Source organism: Crocodylus porosus, unplaced genomic scaffold, assembly GCF_001723895.1.
Source record: "Crocodylus porosus isolate Cpor-Errol unplaced genomic scaffold, CroPor_comp1, whole genome shotgun sequence".
NCBI lineage: Eukaryota > Metazoa > Chordata > Crocodylia > Crocodylidae > Crocodylus > Crocodylus porosus.
In genome coordinates, this window is record NW_017728916.1 from 22,812,170 (window position 1) to 22,838,043 (window position 25,874).

Sequence of the window (25,874 nt, forward strand, 5' to 3'; positions counted from 1 at the left end):
GACTAGATGATCTGCTCAGGTCCCTTCTGACCCTAGAAACTATGAAACCATCCTGATACACAGGAAAACTAGCAAGTATGGCAGGATACTGGGTTGGCTTAGCGGGGAACTCTTCAGTAAATTAAATCACAAAAAGACAGCTTATATGAAGTGGAAATTTGAAAAAATAAATAGGGAAGAATATAAGAGCATTGCTTGGGCATGCAGGGGTGACGTTAGAAAGGCCAAACCACAATTGGAGTTGCAGCTAACAAGGAAAGTAAAGGGTAACAAGAAGCATTTCTACAAATATGTCAGTAGCAAGAGGAGGATCAGGGAAACGGTGGGTCCCTTACTGAATGGACGAGGCAAACTTGTGACAGAATACAGAAAAGGCTGAAGTCAGATGCAGACTGGCAAAGTTTGTGGATGACACTACACTATGGGGGAAGGTGGTCACACTGGAGGACAGGCTAGGGATACAGGCCAACCTGGACAGGCTCACAAGATACACGGACCAAGACCTTATGAATTTCAACATAGAGAAGTGCAGGGTGCTTCACTTCGGGAGGAAAACCCAGCATCATACTAATAGGCTTGGCAGTGCTAGACTCACTAACACCTTGACCAAAAGAGACTTGGGGGTCTTGATTGACCACAAGATGAACATGAGACACCAATGTGATGCCATAGCCACCAAGGCAAATTGAACTCTGGCATGCATGCACAGATGCATCTCATACAAAATGAGGGACATCATCCTCCCACTTTACTCAGCCTTAGTGAGGCCACAGCTGGAGTACTGCATGCAGGTTTGGGTCCCCCCCACTTCAGGAGGGATGTGAGTAAGCTTGAGAAAGTCCAAAAGAGAGCCACCCACATGATCAAAGGCCAAATGAGCAAGCCTTATGAGAAGGTGAGGGACATGGGACTCTTCAGCCTGGAAAACAGAAGGCTCAAGGAGGACTTCATGAAATCCTGTAAGTATATAAAGGGTGTGCCCCAGTATCCGGGAGTTGTTCATCAGGGCCCCCCTGGAAGGCCAATTTAGACTGGACATAAGGAAAAAATTTTTTACAGCCTGAGTGGTCTGGAACAGACTCCTTGCCGAAGTGGTACAAGCACCTACTCTGGACTCATTCAAAAATGTTTGGATGCTTACCTTGCTTGGATCATTTGACCTCAGCAGACTGTGCTTATGGCAGGGGGGTTGGACTCAATTTCACAAGGTCCCTTCCAGTCCCTAGCAATTATGAAATCTATGAAGAGCTCAATGCCTTCTTTGCCTCACTCTTCACAGGCAAGGTCAGCTCCTAGACTATTGCACTGGGCAGCACAGTATGGGGAGAAGGTGAGCATCCTTCAATGGTGAAAGAACCAGTTAGGGACTACTTAGAAAAGCTGGAAGTGAACAAGTCCATGGGGCCAGATGGGATACACCCGAGGGTGCTGAGGGAGTTGGCCATCATCTCTGAAAACTCGTGGCAATCAGGAGAGGTCTCAGATGAATGGAAAAGGGCAAACATAGTGCCCATATTTAAGAATTTTTTCAGGAAACTACAGACCAGTCAGCCTCACTTCAGTTCCTGGAAAAATCATGGAGCAGATCCTCAAAGAATCCATTTCTAAGCACTTGGAGGAGAAAAGGGTGATTAGGAGCAGTCAGCATGGATTCACCAAGGGCAAGTCATGCCTAACCAACCTGACTGCGTTCTATGACAAGGTGACTGGCTCTGTGGGGGACCAGTTGATGTGGTATACCTTGATTTTAGCAAGGCTTTTGATACATTCTCACAGGCAAGTTAAGGAAGTATGGGATGGACAAATGGGCTGTAAGTTGGACAGAAAGTTGGCTGAAGCATCAGGCTCAGAGAGTAGTAGTCAATGGCTCGTTGTCTGGATGGCAGCCGGTATCAAATGAGTCCCCCAGGGGTTGGTTCTGGGGCCAGTTTTGTTCAATGTCTTCATCAATGATCTGGAAGATGGCACAGAGTTCACCCTCAACAAGTCTGCAGATGATGCCACGCTGGGGAGAGTAGTAGATATGCTGAAGGGTAGGGCTAGGATTTGGAGTGACCTAGACAAATTGAAGGATTGGGCTAAAAGAAATTTAGCCTCACATCTAGCTCCCAGGGCTGAGGACCTCACCGCCTGGAGCCTCACACCCAGCTCCTTAATGCAGCCTCAGAGCTCACAGTGAGTCTGGGTGCTGCCCCAGGTTCCTTAAACAATAAGGGCACACTGCTTGCTCATTCAGTTCAGACAATAAACTGAATGAGCAAGCAGTGTGCCCTAGTTGCCAAGAAGGCTAATGGCATCCTGGGCTGCATTGGTAGGTATGTTGCCAGTAGGTCAAGGGAAGTGATTATTCCCCTCTATTGAGAACTGGTGAGGCCACATCTGGAGTACTGTGTATTCCTCTACAAAAAGGATGTGGACAAATTGGAGAGAGTCTGAAGAAGGGTAACAAAAATGGTGAGGGGGCTGGGGGACATGATTTATGAGGAAAGACTGGGGGAACTGGTCTTATTTAATCTAGAGAAGAGGAGACAGAGATAAGACTTAATAGCAATCTTCAACTACCTGAAGTGGGATTCAAAAGAGGAGGGAGCTTGCTGTTCACAGTGTGATGGCAGATGACAGAACAAGGAGCACATGGTCTCAAGTTGCAGCAAGGGAAGTTTAGGTTAAAGATTAGGAAGAATTTTCTCAATGGGATAGTAAAGCACTGGAACAGGTTACCCACAGAGGTGGTAGGAGCTCCATCCTTGGGGGTTTTCAAAACCTGGCTTAACAAAGCTTTGACTGGGATGATATAGTTGGAGCTGGTCCTGCTTTGATCATGGGGTTGGACTAGATGACCTCCTGAGGTCTCTTTCAACCCTAAGTTTCTGTGATTCCATGACATACCCTGAATTGAGCAGTTTGGGGTTTCAGGACTTCCCAACAAAAATGTAATTGTTAAAAGGAAATTATCAACTAGCAGTCATGTTTCTCATGGGGTATGACAAGATCTGGTGGTCAGCCTAATGACATCAATTTTTTTTAAAATCAATAATCTGGAAGACACAGGTGGTTACAATGCAGGGACAGTCAAGCCAACCCATTGAACAAAATGCAATGCCAGTTGAAGGAAGCTTGGGAAGGAAGGGGTAGTATTCCTGCTTTGGAGGAGCCCATTTTGTACAAGTTTTTAAATTTCAAAACAGCTCAATTTCATATGTCTCATACGTGCCTGGCCAGAAGAAAACCCAGAAATCTGCGTTGTGGAGATTATAAAGGCATGATAAATCAAGTCTCCAAGATTCACAGTTTCCCCATTCTATAGACAGAGGAGTGTTAGGTGGGGGTCAACATTTTTAAGTTAAACATGTCACAGATCTGAGAAGGTAAAACTGGAGGAGGGGAGGAGGACTCTAACAAATTTACTTTCATGAACACTCATAAGGACTTATATAATAAATTGCATGTGGAAAGGAACTGGTATCTCTTTTTTGGGGTGAAATCCTTCGGATGCCTCTTCAGTCAGGGCTGCTATCCTATCTCCCTGCCTACCTTTCCTGTCACACCTTGTTCCTGCTGTGGTCAGGCCGCTGAGAGAGAACCTTGCTTTTGGGGATAAGATACATATGTGGGCCTTTTGTTAGGCATTAAGGACCTTCTACTGGGCTTCCTCCATACCTGGTCATTCTCTAGGTCCACTCACAGTCTCCTGCCTTTTTGTCTCCCTCTGAACTCTGGGTCAAGATGTCTTAGTTAAAAGCTTCTCTGCCTTTCACTGCTGATGCCTATTTTATGTCTCCCTTTCTGAAATCTTTGCAGAGCTAGGCCTTCCAGCCCATGTTCTCCCTCTTAAAGGGCCTTTCCACCTTTTATCTTTTTTTAATGTGTGGAAAAGGGAGCTGCATAGCATTCTTGTCACCTATGGAAAAAATTGTTGGGAAGTACCCTGAATGATTCAGTGACAAAAGATGACACTCTTCTCATAAGCATAAGAAATGCTGATAACATGTCAACATTTGAGCAGGTATTTGGCATAAATGAGTTTTTTTGTTAATCGCACCTGAACTGTTATATCTAACCTACAGAATATATATAAAGAGTAGATATATCTCATGCTCTGTCATGGTAATTGAGAGACTCTGTTACCTCAGAACTTGACTGAACTACCAGCATAGATTCCTATAGTCAGAAGGGACCTCAATGGGCCATTTAGTCCGACCCCCTGCTCTTGCAAGCAAGAAAAGAGTCACCAACCCTGGGGTCAGGTGATCCCAGCCAGGTGCCTGTCCAGTCTCCTCTTGAAGACCCCCAAGGATGGGGTGAGCACCACCATATTTAGGTACATTAAGCTATTATCACAGGCTTCTTCCAAAGGTTTCAACACTTTCAGAGCTTGTTCATCAACTTCTGAGAAAGGAGAAAGGAGACTCCTCAAAAACAGAGTCCAGAAAACAGGAAAAGACATCAGACCTCTGAGAAAATGCTACTTAAGACCTCAGGACTCTGTTTTATGTGGACAAAAAATTAATTCTGTCATATGATGCTTTATCACATGGAAGAGGGCAATTTCAAAACATAACAGGAAAAATGTTAGAGGATGCCCAATCAAAGATGTCTCTGATTGCTGAATAGAGATGAATGGTGTTATTCTCATTAACAGGAAGAGTACATAGCTATCATTTGGACAGCAAAGCAAAACAACAAACAAACAAACAAAGCCTGCTTTCTAAACACGGTTTTTTATCATTCTGGAAGATCACAAACCACTTGTGGGACTCTTAAGTGAAAATAAGATTGTAACAACCATGGAACAAGTGCCCTCAGACAGTTGTGAGTGCAGAAAAGTCCTTAAGGCAGAGTCTCAGCATGCCAACTTAGATGCTCTCAGTCAATGGCATGTTTCAGAACAATCTGGTTTTATAGGTCTTCTAAGAGAGACTACATTCCTCATGGAATAATATCACAACCAGACAACAATAAAGGTTTCCCTGGTAAGACACTACACTAGATAGGATCACATTTTCTCCTGGGTGCTGCAGCATCTGTGCAGCACTACACAGTTAGCCAAAATATTTGAAGGGAGAAGAATTTCACCTATTTAGAGATGTATGCTGTATGGCGTAAGAGTCATTCCTCCATAAAAATGAGATTTAAGTGCTGACAGTTACATCAGTCACACTTAGCCATTTCTGACATGAAACTGCCTTGGGTGTATAGCAGCCAAACAACAATGAGGACCTAGGAGAAAAAGGAAGTAAAGAAATGTCACCAATGTCAAGTATGCCAACAGAACCTTGTGCTGGTACCATCTGTACCAGGAACGACTAAGACATCTTTGATTCCACTTTCTTGTAGACACAGGGTGTCAAAGCTATAGCCCATGGGCTGAATCCAGCCTGCAGAGCCTCATCTTCTGGTTCCCTGTTTTTGCCCGTGAGTCTCAGGGTTGAACCATAGGCAGTATGCAGGGCTCACCAGATGGCCCTACATGCTGCACACAACACCAGCTCCAACCACTCCAGGCCCATGCGGCACACAGCACCTGTTCCAGAACATCAGCTCCATGCTGGATCTAATGGTGCATCCCAGAATGGATGTTGCATGTATAATGGCCTTGGAGCAGTGGAGCAACTACCATGTGCAGTGAAACCCTGGAGTCGCCAGAATAAGATACTGCCACATTCAGTGTCTGCTCTGGATGCTTCAGGACACATGCTGGATCTGGCATGCAGTGTTGGTCTTCAGGTCCAATCCAGCCCAGGGACCAGCTCTACATCACTCATCCAGCCAACAGGGCTGGATGGCATCCCTACTATAGACCCAGTCCCATGCTGCCCGGCCTAGCCCTGTGAACTGGGATTGGGCTCCATGCTACCCTGCTTGGTGGATCTCATGTGTAGGGCCATGGCCTGTGGGGATCCCTAGGGATCCAGGGGGAAGCCTCATGGGCTGAATGACACAGTGCTGTAGGCTAGAGCTGGCCCACAGGCTAGGGGCTGAGCATCTTGCCATATAACATTTAAAACATTTTCTTTATTATAGAAGTCTAAAATACATTGTGAAAAAGAGATCTCTCAGTGTGCATCTTTTTATTAGACAACACGTATTATTCCATTATGTAATAATATTATTCCAAATGCTATTAGCAAATCAGCAGAAAGTCTTCTCCCAATATCAAATGAATGTTTGGGATTGACAAACGATCAGAATCAGGTCCTTAGTATGCAACTACAGTATTATTGTCTCTGAAAATACTTAACTGTGTTACCTATTAAAAAAAATCAAATTAGAAATTATTATGCAATTTGAGAAACTGGATGCAATTTTAATTGCTTGCGTTATTTATTTTTATATAACCTTTGCATTTTGTTCTGGGCTTCCCTGTGATCTGTCATGTGTTGCTATGTATACTCTTTCATTTGCTGAGTGTACTCTGTTTCTGACAGCTTCAGTTTAACTACTTGTCTTTCTTCCTTCCCAAATGAGGGTTTGTTTGTGTTTCTTTGACAGCACTTGCAAGCAGAGATAGCAGACTGCTTCTTTTTGCATCAGCAGCTTTCTGATAGGATACCCCTCAGCAGGTGATGGGTATACTTTTCCTATGAGCCCTGTGTGTGTGGTGGTGCTACTACTGTATGAGGCAGTAATTATTTAATTCATTGATTTCACCTCATGCTCACAAAGCCCACCTGTTGCCTCACTATCATCCCATCCATTTACACAATGAAAAAAGGACTGTAAAGCAGCAGTTGTCTCCATTGCTGAAAAAAATAATCCTATGTCAATTATTCTGTTACAGTCATCCATTATTTCCACAGCTGCATGCTGAGAGCTGTGCAAGTGGATCTAGGACCATAATAGGTGACTGCTCATAAACTGCAATTTCTATGGGGAACTAACTTGCAAAAAAAGGAAAGACATTTCATGAAGTTTAAGTGGAGAAGGTCTGAAGCATAGACTAACAGCTTTAAGGAAAGATAAGGGAATCATCAGTTTTGCCCATGACAGACAATGGAGCAAAGAATATAATAAGCATATGAGTCAGTGGTGAAAGCTAGACTGGAGTCAGGGCAAAGATAAGGGTCAAGCATCAAAGCATCTAATGAAGAGATTAAATTAGTGGCTAAGATGCAAAATGACTGGTCAAGTTAAAGCTGTACATCAGGAGCAGGGCTTCAAACAGCCCATCTGTAAAAAAACAAACAAAACCCCCCAAAAACAAAAACAAAAAACCCCACAAACCAAGCCTAAACATGCCTTTCTTTAAAAATGGAGCCATCAGTAAAAATAGTAAGAAAACCTGAGCTTGATTGAAGCTCTTTTTGAAATTAGATTGGAGGCAGTCTCCATTTCAAAATGAGTTGGTACTCTGTCTTGGTGTACAGACAGAGCACAGCAGTAGCACTTGGTATCTGGGCAGGAGCACAGCACCCTGTGTGGAGCATTCTCTCAGGGCTTTGTAGACCATATGCACTATGGTGTAAGGCAGTGGTATACTCATGCATTAGGCCCTGCAGACCAGAAGAATGGTGCAGGGCCAGTCCATGGGCCAGACGGAGCCCTCTGCATCAGTAATGAGCTCTGGGGACCAGCACTTCCTATTCCCTAATCTAAGCACTGGCATTAGGCCCTGGGAGCCTGCCACCACCTGATCCCATGCCATCATGCTGTAGATGGACCCTGGGGGCCTGTCAGTTCCCCCTCCCAGCTCCCAACACTGGGATTGGGACTTGGGGCTTCGTTCCACCTCTGTCCAGCCCTGTAATCTGAGACCAGGTGCCTGATTCAGCACACAAGACACGGGGCTCCCCAATGGTCTAGAAATTTGGCAGCAGGGGAGCAGTACCACAGTGGGGCTCCCTAACTGCCCAATTTCCAGACCTGTGGGGAACCTCATGGGCCAGATGACATGCCACTGTGGGCCAGATCTGGACTGTGGGCTGTGAGTTGAGCACCCTTGGTGTTAAACCATTGCTCAAGTCAAACAGGGTTAGCAACCAAAGAAAATATTTTACTGACAATCTGCAAACTTTTTACAGACAACCAAACCTTTTTACTATGGTTGGTTTTAAGTCTCTTGACCAAGGCCTGGCAGAAGCATATTTCACTAAAAAAAGTTTGATTTTCAGTATCAAGTTTGCAGATTATCATTCAAAAGTTTGGACTGGCAAACTGAACAAAGAGCTATACAGGAAAGCCTCACTACTTGTGGGTTTGGCATTCACGGTTTCAAATATTCGCAAATGCCGAACCCACATCTTAAATACAGTGACAGACTCTCCTCGGGAGCTCTGTGCTTGCCACCACTGGGCTCCTGCTGCCACCACCAGGCTCCCACCACCGCCACTGCTGGACTCCCACTGCTGCCAGTGCAGCCATGCCCCCCCACCCCTTCAGCTGCCAGGGGCACTGTGTTCATGACGTTCATGAATGCAGTGCTGTATTTGTGGATTTTGCCACTTGCGGGGATCTCAAGAACGTATCCCCCATGAATGGTAAAGGTCACCTGTAGTGTCATTGAGACAGAGTAGCTGGACAGGACCAAAGCAGCAGCTAGAAAAGGCTGTGGTAGGAACCAGGAAGGATACAGGAACTAGGGAACCAGGTTGAAGCAGAATGCAGGAGAGAGGCAAGGAGATAAAACCTGAAGGCAGACAAATACTGCTTGCAGATAACTGTAGGCTTGTGAAGCACAAAACAATGAACATTCCTCTCTTGGCTCTAGCAATCCATCAGGTTGTGAGGTGGAATTGGTTGCCCTGGGTATATCTCAGACTAGCTCCAGCTGTGGCCAGCCTACTTACACACAGGCACTATGATAATAATAGTGTTATGAAAATTTAACTAGATTTTATATCACATTTGTTTGTTGGTGTGCGTCAAACTCATAGAATCTGTAAAGCATTTCTAATGTGGCCTCGCTCTGGTATCATTTAGAAGCTACATTTAATATGTTTTCTACATAGTGTAAGGCATAATGTGTCTTGACCTCTTGTACCACTGCAGCCTTTGCTTATAAGTGGAAAAGTACCAGAGGGAGAGTACCATGTGAGAAAGGGTGTGCCATTTGCAGGAGGGGGTTGCTGTAACTAGTGTCATGTGGAAAAAGGATATAAATCATTTTCTTGAGGGGTTCTTTTGTTGTTGTTGTATGGGGTTGTTGAATAGGTGTATGAGAGAATAAAGGTTTTGCCTGGATGTGGGGTGCATGTGTGTATCTTGGGTTAACTGAAAAGAGTATTGAAGAGAGAGTGATTGAGTGCAAGGGTGAACATGTATGAAAACTAGAGAAATATGTCAAGGTAGTCAGGAGCATGAGAAGACTGAGAGAGTAAGGTCAAGAGTGACCTGAAGAACTCTGTCCCCACCTCTACTTCCTGATGCCGCAGGAAGCACCGTTCCTCATCTTGTACCAGATTAGCCTGGCTGTGACTTGGCCTTTGGAATTGACCTGAATGTTCTGACAGGAAACTGCTGGAGCTAGATTCCAAAATCACCCCATTTCCCTCTGGTTGTATTGGCCTCCAGTTCCTGTGGTAATTGTCACCCATCTTCCCCTTGTTGTCCCATGTGTGTCTTGTTAGCGTAGTTCAAATAGTAGTATTGGGTATAAGAAGTCATAGTATTCGGTATAGTAACTTAGTTAACACAAGTTCCATGGTTAATATTAGATTTTCTGGTCTCTACATTCCAATAAACTGTTTTAATTCATTTTATGATACGTTGTATCTGTGGAGGTTATTCAGTTAATTAGCTCTGGTATCTATGCAGAGTGGCTACAATGTCCACATGATAGATGCTGGAGGCTCTAGTCAGGTTTATTACTATATGCTCACTCTTACTGGCTAGAAAGGCAAATTTCCCACCTCACAACCCTCTGTTGATTTCTAATCCAACAATAGCTCTAAGAAGGAACACTAGAAAGTCTTATGGACTCCTTCTACTGTGTTAACTGTAACCTAGTCAATAAATCAATAGTACTAGATTTGCTGTTCACTAGAATAGTTTCCCTGCACTTCTGTACCTGAATTATTTCATGATGACAGGTTATTGGTCTAGTGGCTCAAAACCCAACCCGAGGAGCTGCTCCTATACTCCATATCCTTTGACCCCAGAGTGAGAGACCCTATTTGGATCACTGAAGCACAAAATCTTTCCCAGTGCCCCCAGCAAAGAGTTGAAATTATAGATTGAAAATTCCCATGTATTGTTTTGGAAATTTCCTAAATGCAGACAGTTTTTGTTTGATTTTTTTTGGGGGGGGAGGTTGGTCATACCCTACCATTTCTTCAGCAATATGAAGGTGATTCAGCAATAGTACAAGATAAACCAATTCTTACCTGCTGCACAATGGTTGTTAATTCCAGGCACAGTTGAACAATGTTGTTTTTTAGCAATGAGTATTCTGTTACACTGACAAATGGAGACCTGCCAAAGATAGACAACAGCTTTATAGGAAACAGTATCAATTTGCCACAAAGTTGTTCCAGTTCCTAATATGTGTAATTTAAAAATACACTGGTAAAATACACAGAATATCCTGGTTACAACTTCAAGAATGGTTATCCTCACCGATTTTGGAAATTTTAGAACAGGCACAAAAATATGGATGATTTACATCATATCAAAGAAGAGCGTAATGGTCAAAAGAATAATGATCTTCCACTCACATAGCACCTGAAAATTTATGATTGGTTCTTTCTACCATCCCTCCACCCTTTTTAAGAGTTTCTTCTGAAATAAATAGTATGCATAAATGTGCTCATTAAAAGCCCTGGGTACTATATGATAAAACATATAATAACATCATATAATAACTGTTGTAGTGTTTACTTGGATAATTACAATTTGAAATATGTGTCAATGTGTTACTTTGTACTGAATTTATTTTTAGGGAGTATTGGGAGGGTGTATTTATATTAAGATTAAGTTTAATGTCAAATGCAAAAGGATTAATCTATTTTGATGCACTGCTATTCTGAAAATCTAGCCCTAATTGTGCAAACTGAATGATGGAAAATTTAGCCTTGAGCTCTTTTAGCCCTAATGAATGATTTTCAGAAAAGATAAACACCCCAACTGCCACAGACTTGAGCTGGATTGAATACTCAACAACTCTGAAAATTTAGTCCAAAAGAAATATTAAGAACAATTTTTGGACTTCTAGTCATATCTACATTTTCATGATGCTTGGACATTCATTTCCATCTGGAATCTCAGAATACAAACAGGCCAACTGCTTGCCATATGTGAACCAGTAATTTTTAAAAATATAAATTTATGTTTTTTCTAATTAATGGAAAACTCGTATACTGGCTAGTGAGCCAATAGATTAACACATGCAAAGTTTCTCCAGAAAGAGAAACACAAAATATAAAGATACATCACTGTCATCATGAAAGATGTAGCAATAAAAATACATCTTTTTCCCAACTGTACTATAGTTCTACTCTATGTGGAAAATTTGGCCCTTTGATTTAGTGTCTGTGAGAACATGTAGTACTGATTAACTCAAAACAGTTAAGGCCAAAGCCTATTTAACTTCTATGTGCCTAACTAGCATTTATATCATTGTGTAACTGCAGTTTTTGGCACATATGCACAGTTTGGATTCTATTTCCACCTGCAACAAAATAGGATAATCCAAGGACATGTATACCTTCTTGAAGTAAAACAGAGAAGGAAGCCCAGTATCCAGGTCACTTCCTCTTAGGCATCTGTGTGGAATGGAATTACCTGGGCGCACACACAATGCAGGGTAAATCCCAAATCTTTAGTTGCTAAAAATACAAGTAAAAGTGTTTGATTCTGGAGGAAGAAGAAGGTGGGCCTTCCACTTTAAGGCCCAATAATTTAAAAGGTACTTGGCAAGAGAATGGAAGACGTGGATTACGGTCTCCTATGCCCCAAGGGGTTTTGAACCAGTGCCTCCAACTTCCCAGCATGAACTAGGCATTGTCCAGAGAGCTTTCTACCCCTTCTCTTGATGCCAAGACCTTTGTACTTTGTTCAGAATATGCATTGGATAAAACAGACAAACAAACATCACTACCATAGTTTCTACCCCACCAGGAGCAGGGACTGAAGTTAAAGCCCAGGGGCTCCTCTCTTCTTCTAAAACAGAAACTATAGTACTGACTCTCACATACTCTCTCCATTGGGTTCTCTTCCTGTCTTTATGTCTTCCCTGGCTGGCTAGTGGGCCAGTTTTAAAAAAAATGCTGGGTAGTGTTTTGAGTAATGCCAAGCCAATAGTCTAATGATTAGAACACTTTGGGGAAGCAAAGCGCAAAACCCCTCTGGGTGAGGGGGGCCAGATCTCTCACTCCTTTGACAAGGGCCCTTTAGCCTCTAAGCTCGTGGTATTCAACCTTTTGGCCTCCCCAGCCAGATGAATTGCAAGGAGCCTGTTTGTGGGCTGGATAGGGCCATCTGTGGCCCAGATCAGGCCCTAGGGCACAGCACTGCCCCCACTTACCCCTCTGCATGTCAGGATTGGGTCCCAGAGGTCTCTTTCCATCCCCCTCATGCCAGAATTTGGTTCTGGGGGAGGCAGGACTCCCTCCAGCCCCCTACATAAGATGGGGCCGTAGGGCCTGGTATTACCCCCACCCAGCCCTGTATGCTGAGATCAGGCACCATTTCCAGTGTACAGGGCCTAGGGCTCCCCATGCATCCAGAGATTTGGCAGCAGGGGAATGATGTCATTGCTCTCCCACCACCAAATTTCCAGACCCAGGGGAAGCCCCAAAGGCCAGGTACCATGGCATTGTGGGCTGGATCTGACCCACAGGCCAGAGGTTGAGCACCCCGACTGTAGGGTTTCGAGTTATAAAGACAGATGGCTGCCATCTCCAGTGTCAAACACCCACTATTTATGCTTTTTTATGGAACTAAAGATTCAGGAACTACCCAGGATTATATGCACACCCAGCAAATTCTTTTCTACCTGGACATCTATGTAGTCAGAAGGCAGCTTTCTGAACATGTTTAGTGAGCTCATAGCAAGCATAGCTACATGGGGTTCAAACTGTGCACCAATACCCAAGTAAGTACCATTTCAGCGCACAAAGGGGGAAAAAACCTCCTTCGTGTTTCAAAATTCTATCATAGAAATGAGGAAGGAAAGCAAAAATAAGAGGAGAGTATGGAGTCTTGTTATGTAATATTCTCTCTTCTATGTTATCAAGATGATGATTTTAAACTATTCAATTACCACCATTTCTCCAAAATGAATAGCAGTATATTCAAGATGGGTCTCAGAAGATTTACACAGGTCTTTCTATAATATAAACAGCTTTTAAAACAGGAAGTTTGGACTGGTAATGTAACTTTGATTAAATTAGACTTAACCAGATCAATTATAATCCCTTTCTATTTTGATAGGAAATCTAAAATAAAACCTGCTTTTTAATAACATTCTTTTGTCCTTCTTTTGAAGGGTTCAAGAGCTCTTTTGAGGATGTGTATTGTATGCTGAGAATAGACCATTCATTTACTACAGAAATGCAAATCACATAACAGAAGTCAAGACATTCTTTCCCAGAAAGAACATCAAGCTTTTGGAATGTGAAGTGAATAACAAATTACTTAAACAAGGATATTGAAGTGGGAAGTTAGTTGGATTTTAGTTAGGATACTAGAGCTATCTAGGTTTCTTATTCTTGGGGAAAATGGAACAGACACCTTTAAATAACTACAAATAGTTAAATACAATAATGTGTTTGCAAATATCTAGTTGGTCTAATAGAATATATCACCTCTTCCATGAGTTTTGTTTCCTTTTATAAATAGTTAAGTCCTCAATTTATGGTACAGTCAGAAGACCACAACCAACAGCACTCTTGAGGAGGGGTTTTCAAACTTTTTAAACAAGTGAACCCCTTCTGTCTCCAAGTTTCAGCTCATGTACCCATTTATATTTTTTTCTTGTTTTAAAGGGGTGGAGGAAGGTGTGTGCGGCCCCAGATCTGCACAGGAGGTGGGGTAGGCTGCTGCTGTGGGCTGGGGTGGCACCAAGCTCTTTCTGGCAGGGGACTGGGCTGGGCTGGGCTGTGTGGCAATGGTGCTTGGAGGGTGGGTACCGGGGGGTGGGCTGCAGCCACCCCAAAATTTATCATAGCTCCCTCAACCCCCCACTCCCAGCATCACTGCCATCTACCCCAAGCGCAGCCTGACCCAGTCCCCTGTCAGGAAGAATCCAGCACCTTGCTGGCCCCAGCCTGCAGCAGCAGCCTGCCCTTGCCCTGTGCGCAGCTCTAAGAGCACATGCCCCCCATGCCCTCGCAGGGGTGTACATAGTGGCAGAAGCCACCCCCTACCCCTGCATGCAGCTCAATCCCGCACCAAGCTCTGGCTGGGCAGCCTGTACCTCTGCCCTAGACCCACTTCCTCCTGCATTGCTGGGGCCTCAATCTGCGCCCCACCCCACCACGTCCCTTTCCTCACAACAGACTTATCAGGCAGACATGGGTGCTCTCCACACTGCCAGGCTGCACTGCTGGCCACCTGCATGCTGCGCTGTGGCTGCACACATGCACACCACATTTAATTGGCCTCATTATCAGCCAAATCGGTTTTGCATACTCTCTACGACCTTTTAAGTAGCCCTAGGGGTATGCATACCCCCAGTTGACAACCACTGCTCTCAAGGAGCATGAGAGCCTTACTTCTGCAGTCATTCTAGGAGAAGAGTACCTCCTACTGAGAAAGTGACAACTACTTGCTGGACATATGTTTTCCTTGGAATCTCCAAGGCCCATATTTCTTATGAGACTCCAGACTCCATTGTTCTTATGAGAAATAACACATTTGCAGCCTGTGAGAGTATGACTGCTCAAATCTGGTCATAATTTAGCATGTTTTACTACCAAGATGCTTTCTGAGGTATAACTTACATGTCCAATAGTATTCAGAATCCATGAAAAGCTTAACTTGTATATAGTAAATATTTTAACAAAAAGTTCAAGCCCAGAGCTTCTTGGTACAATGATTCACAATTCATAAAAGAGGAAATGTATCACCAATTATCAACTAAAACTATCCATGAACAGATATGAAGCCTGGAGAGCCACGTTGCAAGCTTCCCATTCTGTTGCCTTAATTTTTGTTAACCCTGACTTCCTGTGACTACTCGTCCCTTTTTTTCCTGGTTTACAAGGAAGTTCAATTTCCATGTTCATTTAACCTTAGACTCCCTTCTGAAATTGCCAATGATATTGCCATCTACAGAGGTGACAGGTACATTTGTCACTAGGAATAGAGCCAAAATAATTAATTTCATATAGGCTGCCATCCGCCAGTGGGAGATTTTAAACTGGTGAACCAAAGGAAACTCCAGCATCCCACCACCATCCCCTGAGGTCTTGAAGCCTGGTCTATGAAGCCTGGTCTTTAAATATACAACAGATGAAGCTTATGAAGGTCTATGAAGCCTGGTCTTTAAATATACAACAAATTTACAAAGCAAAACATCTAACTGGAATTCTAATATTAGCACTTAATACTAGAAGCAAGAGAAAAAGTGCAAGAGATAAGGCAGACAAGTGAAAAAAATTACTCTTTCCATGGAAAGAATCAAAAATTTATAAATTACCTGTCCAGCCAGGCTAACAAGTTCTTGGCAGCACCAATCAGGTCAACCACAGAGGTAAGAAAATCATTTGGCAGTCGTCTGGAGGCCCTGCCATCATAATGGCCACTCCTCCTTCTACCCGTTATAAAGTTCTGAAGATTTTTGGCTGAGGCATTCAGCTTGTGAGAAAGTGTTCTTAGGTTTTCTGTCTCCAAACCATAATTCTGAAAGCAGAAGAAGCAAAAATGCACATGAATGTTTAAAACAACCAGTCGGTCCATGAGCTCTCTGTGCTAAATTGTGAGCACTTACTTTAATTCACTCAACCCTTGAGTTGTGAAGTCCAGGAAAATCAGCAAGCAATAAGAGGTACAACTAAACCATGAATATGGAACAGTTCTTGTAAAAATACCCACTGAATTTTTTAAACAACCAGCAGGAATGATGCCAAACTTGTACTAACTCTGCAAGGCAAGTTAAGTAGCAGATGTATTATCCCTTTTTCAATAGGTGGAAACTGAGGGTCAGAGGCCTTAACTGATAGGCCTAACATCATACAGTAGGGCTGTCCAACTGGTGGCCCATGAATGACGTGAACCTCACAAGGCATTAATGTGTGGACCTCAGACTACTGCTTACACTCTCCCAAATCAACTGCTGCCAAAGTCTCCAGGCTCCCTCTCCCTTAGTGGTGACACATAGGGGGCGTACAGGGGTGCACATGCACCCCCTGCGAGTACTGGTGCACCCCCTGACAGCCAGCGTTCCTGGGCAGGGGGGACAGGCGAAAGCGCTGGTGCACCCTTGAGAGTGCTGGCTGGGGAGTGGGGACACCAGAAGAAGTGATCCCTGTGGTCCCCCCACAGCTGATCACACCCACCTGGAAGTGCCAGCAGCATGTTCAGAACTGTCAGTGGCGTGGCACTGCCACTTCTGGGTTGGCATGATCAGCCACAGGGGGACCCCCCAGTTGCTGACTGGACACTGGGGGGCAAGTTCCCCTCCCGAATTAGGAGGCACCAGTTGCCCATGCTCTCCCTTCCTCAGCTTTTGCTTCTTGGTCCCATGCTAGGAAAGCCCAAGGCATGGTGCAGAGAGGGAGCTGAAGTGGGGGCTGCTATTGTGCATGTATGATGCCACAGTGTTCATTTATGTGGGAGGGCTTCATGCAGTGGTGCTGCAGTGGTGAGCGGGTGTGGCCTGGGTCCAACATTTGTGTGGCCACCAAGGTGTGCAGCCTCTGACTGCTTAGAAGTTGAACAGTCCTGTCCTACAGGAAGTCTCTAGAAGAAGTTCAAATCTCCTGCTAATACAGCTACTTGAACCATTCACTACATACAATCTGCTATATTTAGTCTTTCTTGGCTAGGAGGTTATTGAAAAAATATTTGTTATTCATGATTTTTTAAACAACCAGTTATGTGAACAAATTTCAGACAAATGATTGATTTTCAGCTGCGAGTTTCAACTATGCATCATTGATAGTGTATGATCAGTGACCTAATTTGTGTGGCATCAGTTCTGCTCTCTGAACAGATGACAAAAGTTTAAAGCAAAAAAACCCCCAAAAAGAATGTTATTGTTTGCATGTGAATAGGGATTTGTGTACAAAAAGCTGTCATGTCTCAAATACTGAAAACAAAAATTTATTTTAATTAATGATCACAACTAGATAAAGAGGAATACCCATGGAGTTGGACCAACAGGACAATGGACAATGTGTCACTAGGTGGAAGTGAGCAGGGGACCAGCTTTGGGTGCTGACCTGAGGGGATGCCAGAATGGAGTTCCTCCTAGAGCCTTTGCCATGGCAAGAGTAACTGTGCACCAATGGGCCAGGGGTGCTTCACACGAATAGCCTCCTGCCTCCAGGTCATGTACTGCCTCCTCTACCCCCCGCCCCAAGGTAGTTTTGCTTAGGGCACAAAATTTGTTAGTTAGGCCTTTGTTACTGTATTATGAACAACCTCACATGAAACACAGGACTGGGCCTCATCTACAAAACCATCTTTCCTTTCTAAGATTGACTCATAGAAGATTTGAACCCATGTCTACCTGAAGAGGAAATATTCAACTATCTTACTAGTTAGCTTACTTGTTAGCAAGTCTTGATTTTAAAAAGGATATATTGCAATGGTAAGATCATCACAGTTTTTAACAGGATACATATTAATTTAATATAAAATTCAATACCAAAGAATAAAACAAAACAAATGAAAAAGATCATGGATAACAATTTTCATTACTCCCCTCACTGTGAATACTATACAAGAACTATTTGGTAGTTTTACACATCTTGTGCATTTTACTTGTAAAATACTTCCTCATACAAACATAGTTTCTTTGATATCAGCTTGCCACTTAATATTTTTACTAGCTGAAATACAGGGGACATATGTTTTATCCCATCTTTTCTTCACTTTTTCTTCTACTAGGAAAATGAATTAATGATGCCAACTTGATTCTCATGATCTCTGAGCAATTAGTTAGTAAGGAATGCTATGATTTTTCCTTCAGAAGGAGTTTGATTTTGCCACTTATTCTAATTATAAAACAGATCTGTTTGTTTTTCTTTCAGAGACAAACTTTCCCCATCTCTGTGCTAAAAGACTAGCTTTGCATATGTCCATAAGTCACTTCTGTCCACGTATACAGGGAAGCTATCAACTTTCTCTGAAGAAAGGCGATTTACACTGTAGCAAACCACCCAATTTTTCTTTTTTTTAATTTTAAAATGTGTTCCCTCCCCTTCCCCAAACATTTATGACTTTTTCTCTCCTTCTCTATTCCCTATAGATAAGTATAAGTAAGCTAAGATGTAGGATAAGCTTTAACATTTTATTTTAGGTAGTAAGTTTTTTCCCTCCCCTCTTTGCAAGTAAGTTCCCTGCTATTTTGATATCGATACCCACTGTTTTATAAGTGATAATTATTATGTTTATACTGCTTTTATATTGTGTGATTACTGTTTTAGGCCTATAAATGTAAGTTAGCGTAAGTCATGTCAAGTTTCCATTTTGTATGTCAAGCCTCCATCTTGTGTCCTCTGCCTGGGCATCCCCTGTGTTGCAACTGTATGATTCATGTACCCCTCCCACGCAAATTGGTTTCTGGATGAATGAGAGTGATTGGGAATGACTGAACTACAATAGTAGCAGTTCTCTACTGAATGGCCTGTAACGACTAGGCCATCACCTCGCATTATTCATCCAGGAGCCACAGACCCCACCCAGGAACAGAGACAAGAACCCAGAATTTGAAAGACAAAAGACCCTGCAGAACCAGCAACTCTACCATTGTACCCCACCATTACAGACACCCGAAACTACACATTCCTGCATGGAGCACACATGCTCAGTACACCAGGGGCTGACCTGTCACTAGGGTCACACAAGGTCTGCCCCTATAAAGAGGGGCAGTGAAGACCCAGTGGGATACCCTCTCCATCTGGACCAGCACCATGCCACACCACCTATCCACCCAGAGGCCCTGCCAGCAACCCCCCTCTGGACAACACCTACTGGACAAGGACCCCTTTCCAGCCTGGATACATAGCTATCACCTCCCACCTCCTCTTCAACCAAGGACTTGGACTCTGTTTCTCTTCCCTACCTGGACTCCAACCCTTCTACTGAGTCTCTTTCTCCTGCTGCCATTGAGTGCTTTTGTGTGTGTGTGTGCATGTGTGTGAACCAATAACTTCATGGGGATGTATAGTGTGTTGTCTGTGTAATAAAACTGTAATTTGGACCCCTAAGTTGGATTTTGCTTTACTATGGTTTGGTCCTGCTCCAATCTCTGCTCCTCACTCCTCTAACTTCTGTCTCATTTCTCCCTCTCCTGCTTCTGGCTCACTGCCACCTCCAACACCTGTCCAGAGCTCCTCTCTGCCTCCAAACCCCCTGTTTCTTTGCTACTGTCTTATCCCTACTGCCTTTTCCTTTTCCCCTGAGCAACCAGTTTCTGCCTCAGTTTCTTTCCTGGCTGTCTCCTACTTGCCACCACTTATCTGACCCACCAGCAGCAAACTGTTTTGTTTATATAGGCAGCCAGAGATCTAAAATAGCTACTGCAATCAAGCACCTGCTGGTTGCTTGGCTCCTCCCTTAAGATAGGATATTCATAGATTGTTAAGGGCTGGAAGGGACCTCACAAATCATTGGGTCCAGCCCCCCTGCTCTAGGCAGGAAGACAACTGGGGTCAAGTGCCCCCAGAAAGGTGACTGTCCAGTCTTCTCTTGAAAACCTCCAGGGTGGGTGACTGCACCACATCTAGAGGGAGTTTATTCCACAGCCTGGACACCCTGACTCTGAAGGAGTTTTTCCTGGTATTAAGCCTAAAGTGGTCTTCCAGGAATTTGTATCCATTAGTCCTGGTCTTCTCCAGGGGTGCCTAGTGAACAGCTGTTCACTGAGCTCCTGATACACTCCCCTGATATAGTGGTAAGCCACTATCAAGTCCCCTCTCATTCTTCTCTTCTTTAGGATACAGAGGCCCAGGTCCCTCAGCCTATCCTTGAATGGCTTGCCTTGCAAGTCCCTGATCATACGGGTGGCTCTTTTCTGGACCCTCTCAAGTTTTTCCATGTCCTTATTGAAGTGCAGTGTCCAGAACAGAATGCAGTACTCTAGCTGCATTTTCACCAGTGTCGACTACAGTGGGAGTATCACTCCCTTAGTTTTACATTAGATGCATGCCAGCATGTTATTTTCCCTGCTGGCCATTGCATTGCAGTGACTTCATGTTCATAAGTTGGTCAATCATTACCCCATGGTCCCTTTTGGCTGTGGTGCAAGTTAGGCTGTCACCTCTGAGCCTGTATGTATGTTGAGGGTTATTTGCCCCCAGAAGAAGCACCTTACACTTGGAAGTATTAAACTTCATCTGGTTCTGGTCTGCTCAACTCTCTAGATCATCGAGGTCCATCTGTATCTGTAACCTATCTTCTGGCACGGCCACACTGCCCCATAACTTGGAGTCATCCACGAACTTGGCCAGTGAGCTTTTCACTTCCTCATCCAAATCATTAATAAAGGTGTTGAAAATCACGTGTCCAACCATGGACCCCTGAGGGACACCACTGGCCACTTTGCACCAGGATGGCACAGATCCATTCATGAGAACTCTCTGGGTCCTACCGTGTAGCTAGTTTCCCACCCACTGAACTGTCAAGCAGCTGAGCATAATGTTCCAGTTTCTTCACAAGGATATCATGTGATACTAGATCAAAAGCCTTTTGGAAGTCTAGTTATATAGTGTCCAGATGATGAGAGACCTGGTCATAGAAGGAGATGAGATTGGTAAGACAAAACCTACCCACAACAAAGCCATGCTGGCTGTAGTTCAGAATTGCACATAGATTCTTTGATAAGCTTTTCCAGGATTTTCCCTGGGATTGAGGTTAGGCTGACTGGCCTATACTTGCCTGGGTCCTCCCTCTTCCTCTTGTTGAAGATGGGCACAATGCTGGCCTTCTTCCAATCCTCAGGAGCTAAATATTGAGCTAAATAGACCATTGGTCTGTCCAAATATGGCATTTCTTGCATGACTAGGAAAACTTCATCTAGTGAGCAAGCTTGTTTTGCTTTAGATCTTTCTTAGTCAACAGGTGAATGGGGAGCTTAAATTTGACAGTTTTTAAACTGCAGCAAAGCATGGGTAAAATATCCATGAAAATAATTAAAATATAAGGCAAAATCAGTCAGACACATTAGAAAGTCTGATCTGAATTACCAGTATTATATTGATCTAAATTATTATTAATTTGATCAAAGGGTAAAAAATGAAAATTACAGTTCACCAACATCATGTGTAGAGGTCATCTGGTACTTAAAACAATAGAACATAATAGTTACAAAACTACAGAATATTTCCTATTAATATAACAAGTCATAATGCAAAACCATGAGGCACATCTTATTCTTATGTGCGTTTTTTCTGGCTATATTACTTTCAACCACTTTTTGAAAAATGTCAGTAATAAAAATGTCAGTAATAAAAAAAAAATGTTGTTATTTAACTTATTTCATTGTTCTTCCCTATGCATTTTGAGTTTTTCTTGAAACCATTCTTTAAAAAGTCATAGTTTCATAGTTGGTAAGTCAAAAGATAGGATGGTAAAAATTTTTAAATGAAGGCATTCAGCAGCAGGTTCTGAAATCACAGGAAGACATAGCATATGTGCATTTTCTTCTTATATCTCTTGTATAATAAAAGATTCAGATATAACAAAACCACAAGAATGGTACTAACATGCAAGCCTCGTAGGTACTTGATCTTGAACACCTTCATTTCATTATAAGACACAGTATATCAAACAAAGCGGTACCAGTATGCTTTCAAAATATTTGCTACAAAATGAAGACATTCCAAGATTTGCAAAATCCTTTGAAAATCTTTATTACTGTGACCTGGGTAGGCCTATAGGGATCTTTAAAATCCTGCAGGATTTTCATAAATTATCAGTTAAGTTTGTATCTTAGAAATATAGACTTGCATTCCATTCAAATGAATAATGATTCATTTTAAAAAGTCATGACAGCACTGGCCTAATTTTCATAGGTGCTTTGCATGGCTAAGACTTAGAGATACTAAGCATATGTGTGCAGTTTAGAGAGATCCTAGTTTCTTGTAAATTTTCTTTTAACCTTCTCTACCTTTCCATTTGGAGAATTAGTTTAAGGTCCTCACCAAACATCAAATAAAAAAGTCTCATCAAAGTCACAAGCCATGTAATACATATTGGTATTATCTATACACAGCATAAACTAGACATGGACCAGAGAGGTTACAGATAAACTTTAAAGCCACCCTGATAATAGGCTTGCCACAATACTTGCCTACTCTAACTAGTACTGATACTATATTCATTTTCATCATTGCTAACATCACCCAGAAATTTTTGGAAATAAAAAGCAACCACATAGCAAGTGGTAATAAAACATCATGTCAGCAAGTGGACCACTGGAAGGGAAAGTAATCATGATAATTTGGGATTATGGTTTTCTTCAAAACTGTAAGATTTTGTATGCATTGTTCTTTGCATTGTATTGCAGAGATGCACAGATCTTGCTGACAGTTACTTTACTCTTTCACTCCACTATAAGATTTTCTGTATAATGACCTCCATCTTCATTCTTCAAGAGAAAGATGGACAGCCTATATTTGATATAACGAAGGAAGAGAACCTGGTGAAGGGATGAAAAGAGGTGGTGACCTAGGCTACACAATGAGAGAAAATCTTTGCTGTAGTGATTTGAATGAATGCAAGAGGTGTTAAATAGGATCTGCCAAGACCACAAAGGAGTAGCAACATGATTGTGTTGCAAAGGTGTTCCCCGTCTCTTTTCATGCCATTCTGTGTATGCTACTTTCACCTTCCATCTTCCTTTTCCCTTTTTCTTTTGTTCTGTTTTCTGTAAGGTCTTCTCCCAACTGTTCAAAAGCCTATGGCTTTGAATATGTAAGTCCATAAACCATGACAAGCCAAGCTTAGGACATCAACTGGAATTAAATTGTGAAATAGACAGAGACATTAAAAAGACATTTCTTGGTGACAAAAAAAAAGAATGGAAGATATATATACCAAAAGATGTAAAAAAAAAATCATGCCAGTTGAGAGAAAGATCCTCCACACAATTCCAAATATGCGTCACAACCATGCAGAACTTCAGAAAAAATCACAATAATCTCGTTCACATAACCTACTCCAAAAGAGATCAACACAAGAAGGAAATCAACAGATGCTACAACTTAAAAGAAATAAATCCAGACATCTTCCCAAACATTAGACAATGTATACAAAAAGATTACCAAAGATTTTTTTTATAACATCCACCTAATAGAAAGAGATGAAATTGAACCAATTACTACAGGAAAAACTTTCCCAGCTACAAAACAACCATCACAGAAACACCACCAATACCTTACAACATTCCAATCTCCACTCAATGAAACTGAAAGAACCAATCAACTGTCAAATATTATCACTTTCTCCACACACACACACTCACCAAAGCTGGAAAATATGTCTTCTCTAATTCCTTAATTTCTGCCTCGAAAAATACTCTAATAATATACTACAATGTGGAGTACTAGAAGAAATTTTCTGATGCCTCTGTCCCAAAGAATATTTCCACAACCAAAATGAATCCACTTTCAACAACACTTCATCCTGTGACAACACCAAGGAAAAGCTCAACTCCCAAAAAAACAAAAAAAATCAGATTGGATACCTTACAGTGGATAAATTCAAACCTTGACTGCTATATTGATTGCTTCAGGGAAAGAATGAACAGTGAAATAATCAAAAACAAATGCCACCGTAACAATCTCTCCTTCTCAGAGAGAATCTCTAAGATCCAACCACTAAATAGAAATAAAACCAGCAAGTAAAGGAGGAGCTACAGTTACCCTTAACCATGAAGACTACATAAAAGAAGCCAACAGACAACTCTCTGACACCACTTACTATGAAAAACTAGAAGAAGATCCAACTCCCCTTTTCACCTTAAAACTGAAAACCACCACCAAATCATTTTCATCTAAACTACAAGAAAGCCTACAGAACTTGATTCCCCCACTACTCAACCGAGGGACTTTTTACTTACTCCCTAAAATCCAAACAAGGGAACCCAGGCAGACCTATACTATCCAACCATGGAACCCTAACTGGGGAAATATCTGGTTGAATCTATCAACCTGAATGTCTATCATTGAATCTATCGTAAAACCTCTTGTCACCCAAAGAGCAAGTTTTGTCCAAGATGCAACAGGCTTTCTAGGAAAACTTAAAAACACAAACTACCTTCCAAGCAATATCCTCCTAGCCACCATGTATGTTACCAGCTTATATACCAACATCCCACACCAGGATGGCATCCAAGCCTGCCTTATATATATCTACAAGAGCAAGATTACAACTCAGAGGACAGACCTAAAGATATTACTGAACTTATACACTTCATCCTCACACACAACTTCATTTTTAATAACTCACATTTCCTCCAGACCATGGGCACCACTATGGTCACCAAAATGGCCCCACAATATGCCAACCATTGGCAATGCATAGGTGGAGCATGCAGGTGCACGTGCACCCCCTGAGATTGGCCGCTGCTGATGCTGCAAGCAGTGTCTGTGGACAATCGCTGCTTGCCGCCCCCCACTCTTGCTGCCGACACCACTGACGGTGTCTGTAGGTAGTCGCCAATTAGTGCTCACCCCCCCCCCATACTGCTGACACCACTGTGGCTGCCTGCATGCGGTCCCTGCTTGCCACCACCATGCTTTCACCACTGCCACTGCCTGTGGGCAGTTGCGGTGCCCCCTCAGCCTCAGGAGGCATGAGGTGTTCATGATGCCAAACATTTTATGGGCCACCTGGAAGAAGAATTCCTCAAGAACTGCACTATCAAACCTATGCTATACTTATGATATATCAATGACATTTTCATCATTTAGACTGAAAACCTGCAATCTGACTGATTTCCATCATAAATTCAATAACCATCATCCCTCTATCAGACTGTCTCTTGAATACTCCAGCACCAACATTTCCTTTTTAGACACTAGGATCAATATACAAAATGGTAAAATACAAACCACCATATACAACAAACCCAGAGACCAACATGCATAACTGCACAGAACCAGCAATCACCTTAAACTCACCAAGAAAGCTGTAATATACAGCCAAGCTCTCCGATACCACTTAACTGGCACTGAGGAGAACACCCATGGTCATCACTTTGCAAATCTCAAAAGAGCTTTCACCCAACAGGGACATTCCTCCAGAGAGATAAATCACACTTTTGAAAGAACCACCCAGATACCACATGAAGAATTTCTACAGTACAAAAAGAAAATTCCCACAAATTGCACACCATTAATTATGACATACCATCCCTCCCTGGAACCTATACATAAAACCCTCAAATAACTGCAACCCATACTAGAAGAAGACCCAATTCTTAAAGAGCTGTTCCCAGAACATCCTAGCCTTCAAACAAGCACTGAACCTCACAAATCTCACTGCCAGAAGCAAACTTCCTATGGCCCAAACCACCTCAATGGATCCAGACCATGCCAAGATAAGAAATGTAAAACCTGCCAACATATCTCAACCACTTCCACAATAACTACACCCCACACCAGAACCATCACCATGCCTGGATCTTACACCAACACATATATATATGGAGGATGAAGAAAGCACCAGGAAATGTGGGGCCCCTGCAAGATCCTCTGGGCAATCTGGTGATTGCACCAGAGGAGAAAGCAGACCTCTTTAACCAATTCTTCACCTCCATTTTCTTG

At 42.7% G+C, this 25,874-nt stretch overlaps 1 protein-coding gene across 1 annotated transcript in view; it reads right to left on the minus strand.

Moving 5' to 3' along the window:
* LOC109310851 (connector enhancer of kinase suppressor of ras 2-like) overlaps window positions 1-25,874 on the minus strand; it is a 248,781-nt gene that overhangs the window by 175,749 nt on the left and 47,158 nt on the right. The window contains exons 3-4 of the mRNA XM_019536182.1: window positions 15,578-15,780; window positions 10,323-10,410 (exon numbers count right to left, since the gene is read on the minus strand). Of these exons, the coding sequence (XP_019391727.1) occupies window positions 10,323-10,410; window positions 15,578-15,780 (291 nt within the window). The remainder of the gene's footprint in view (window positions 1-10,322; window positions 10,411-15,577; window positions 15,781-25,874) is intronic.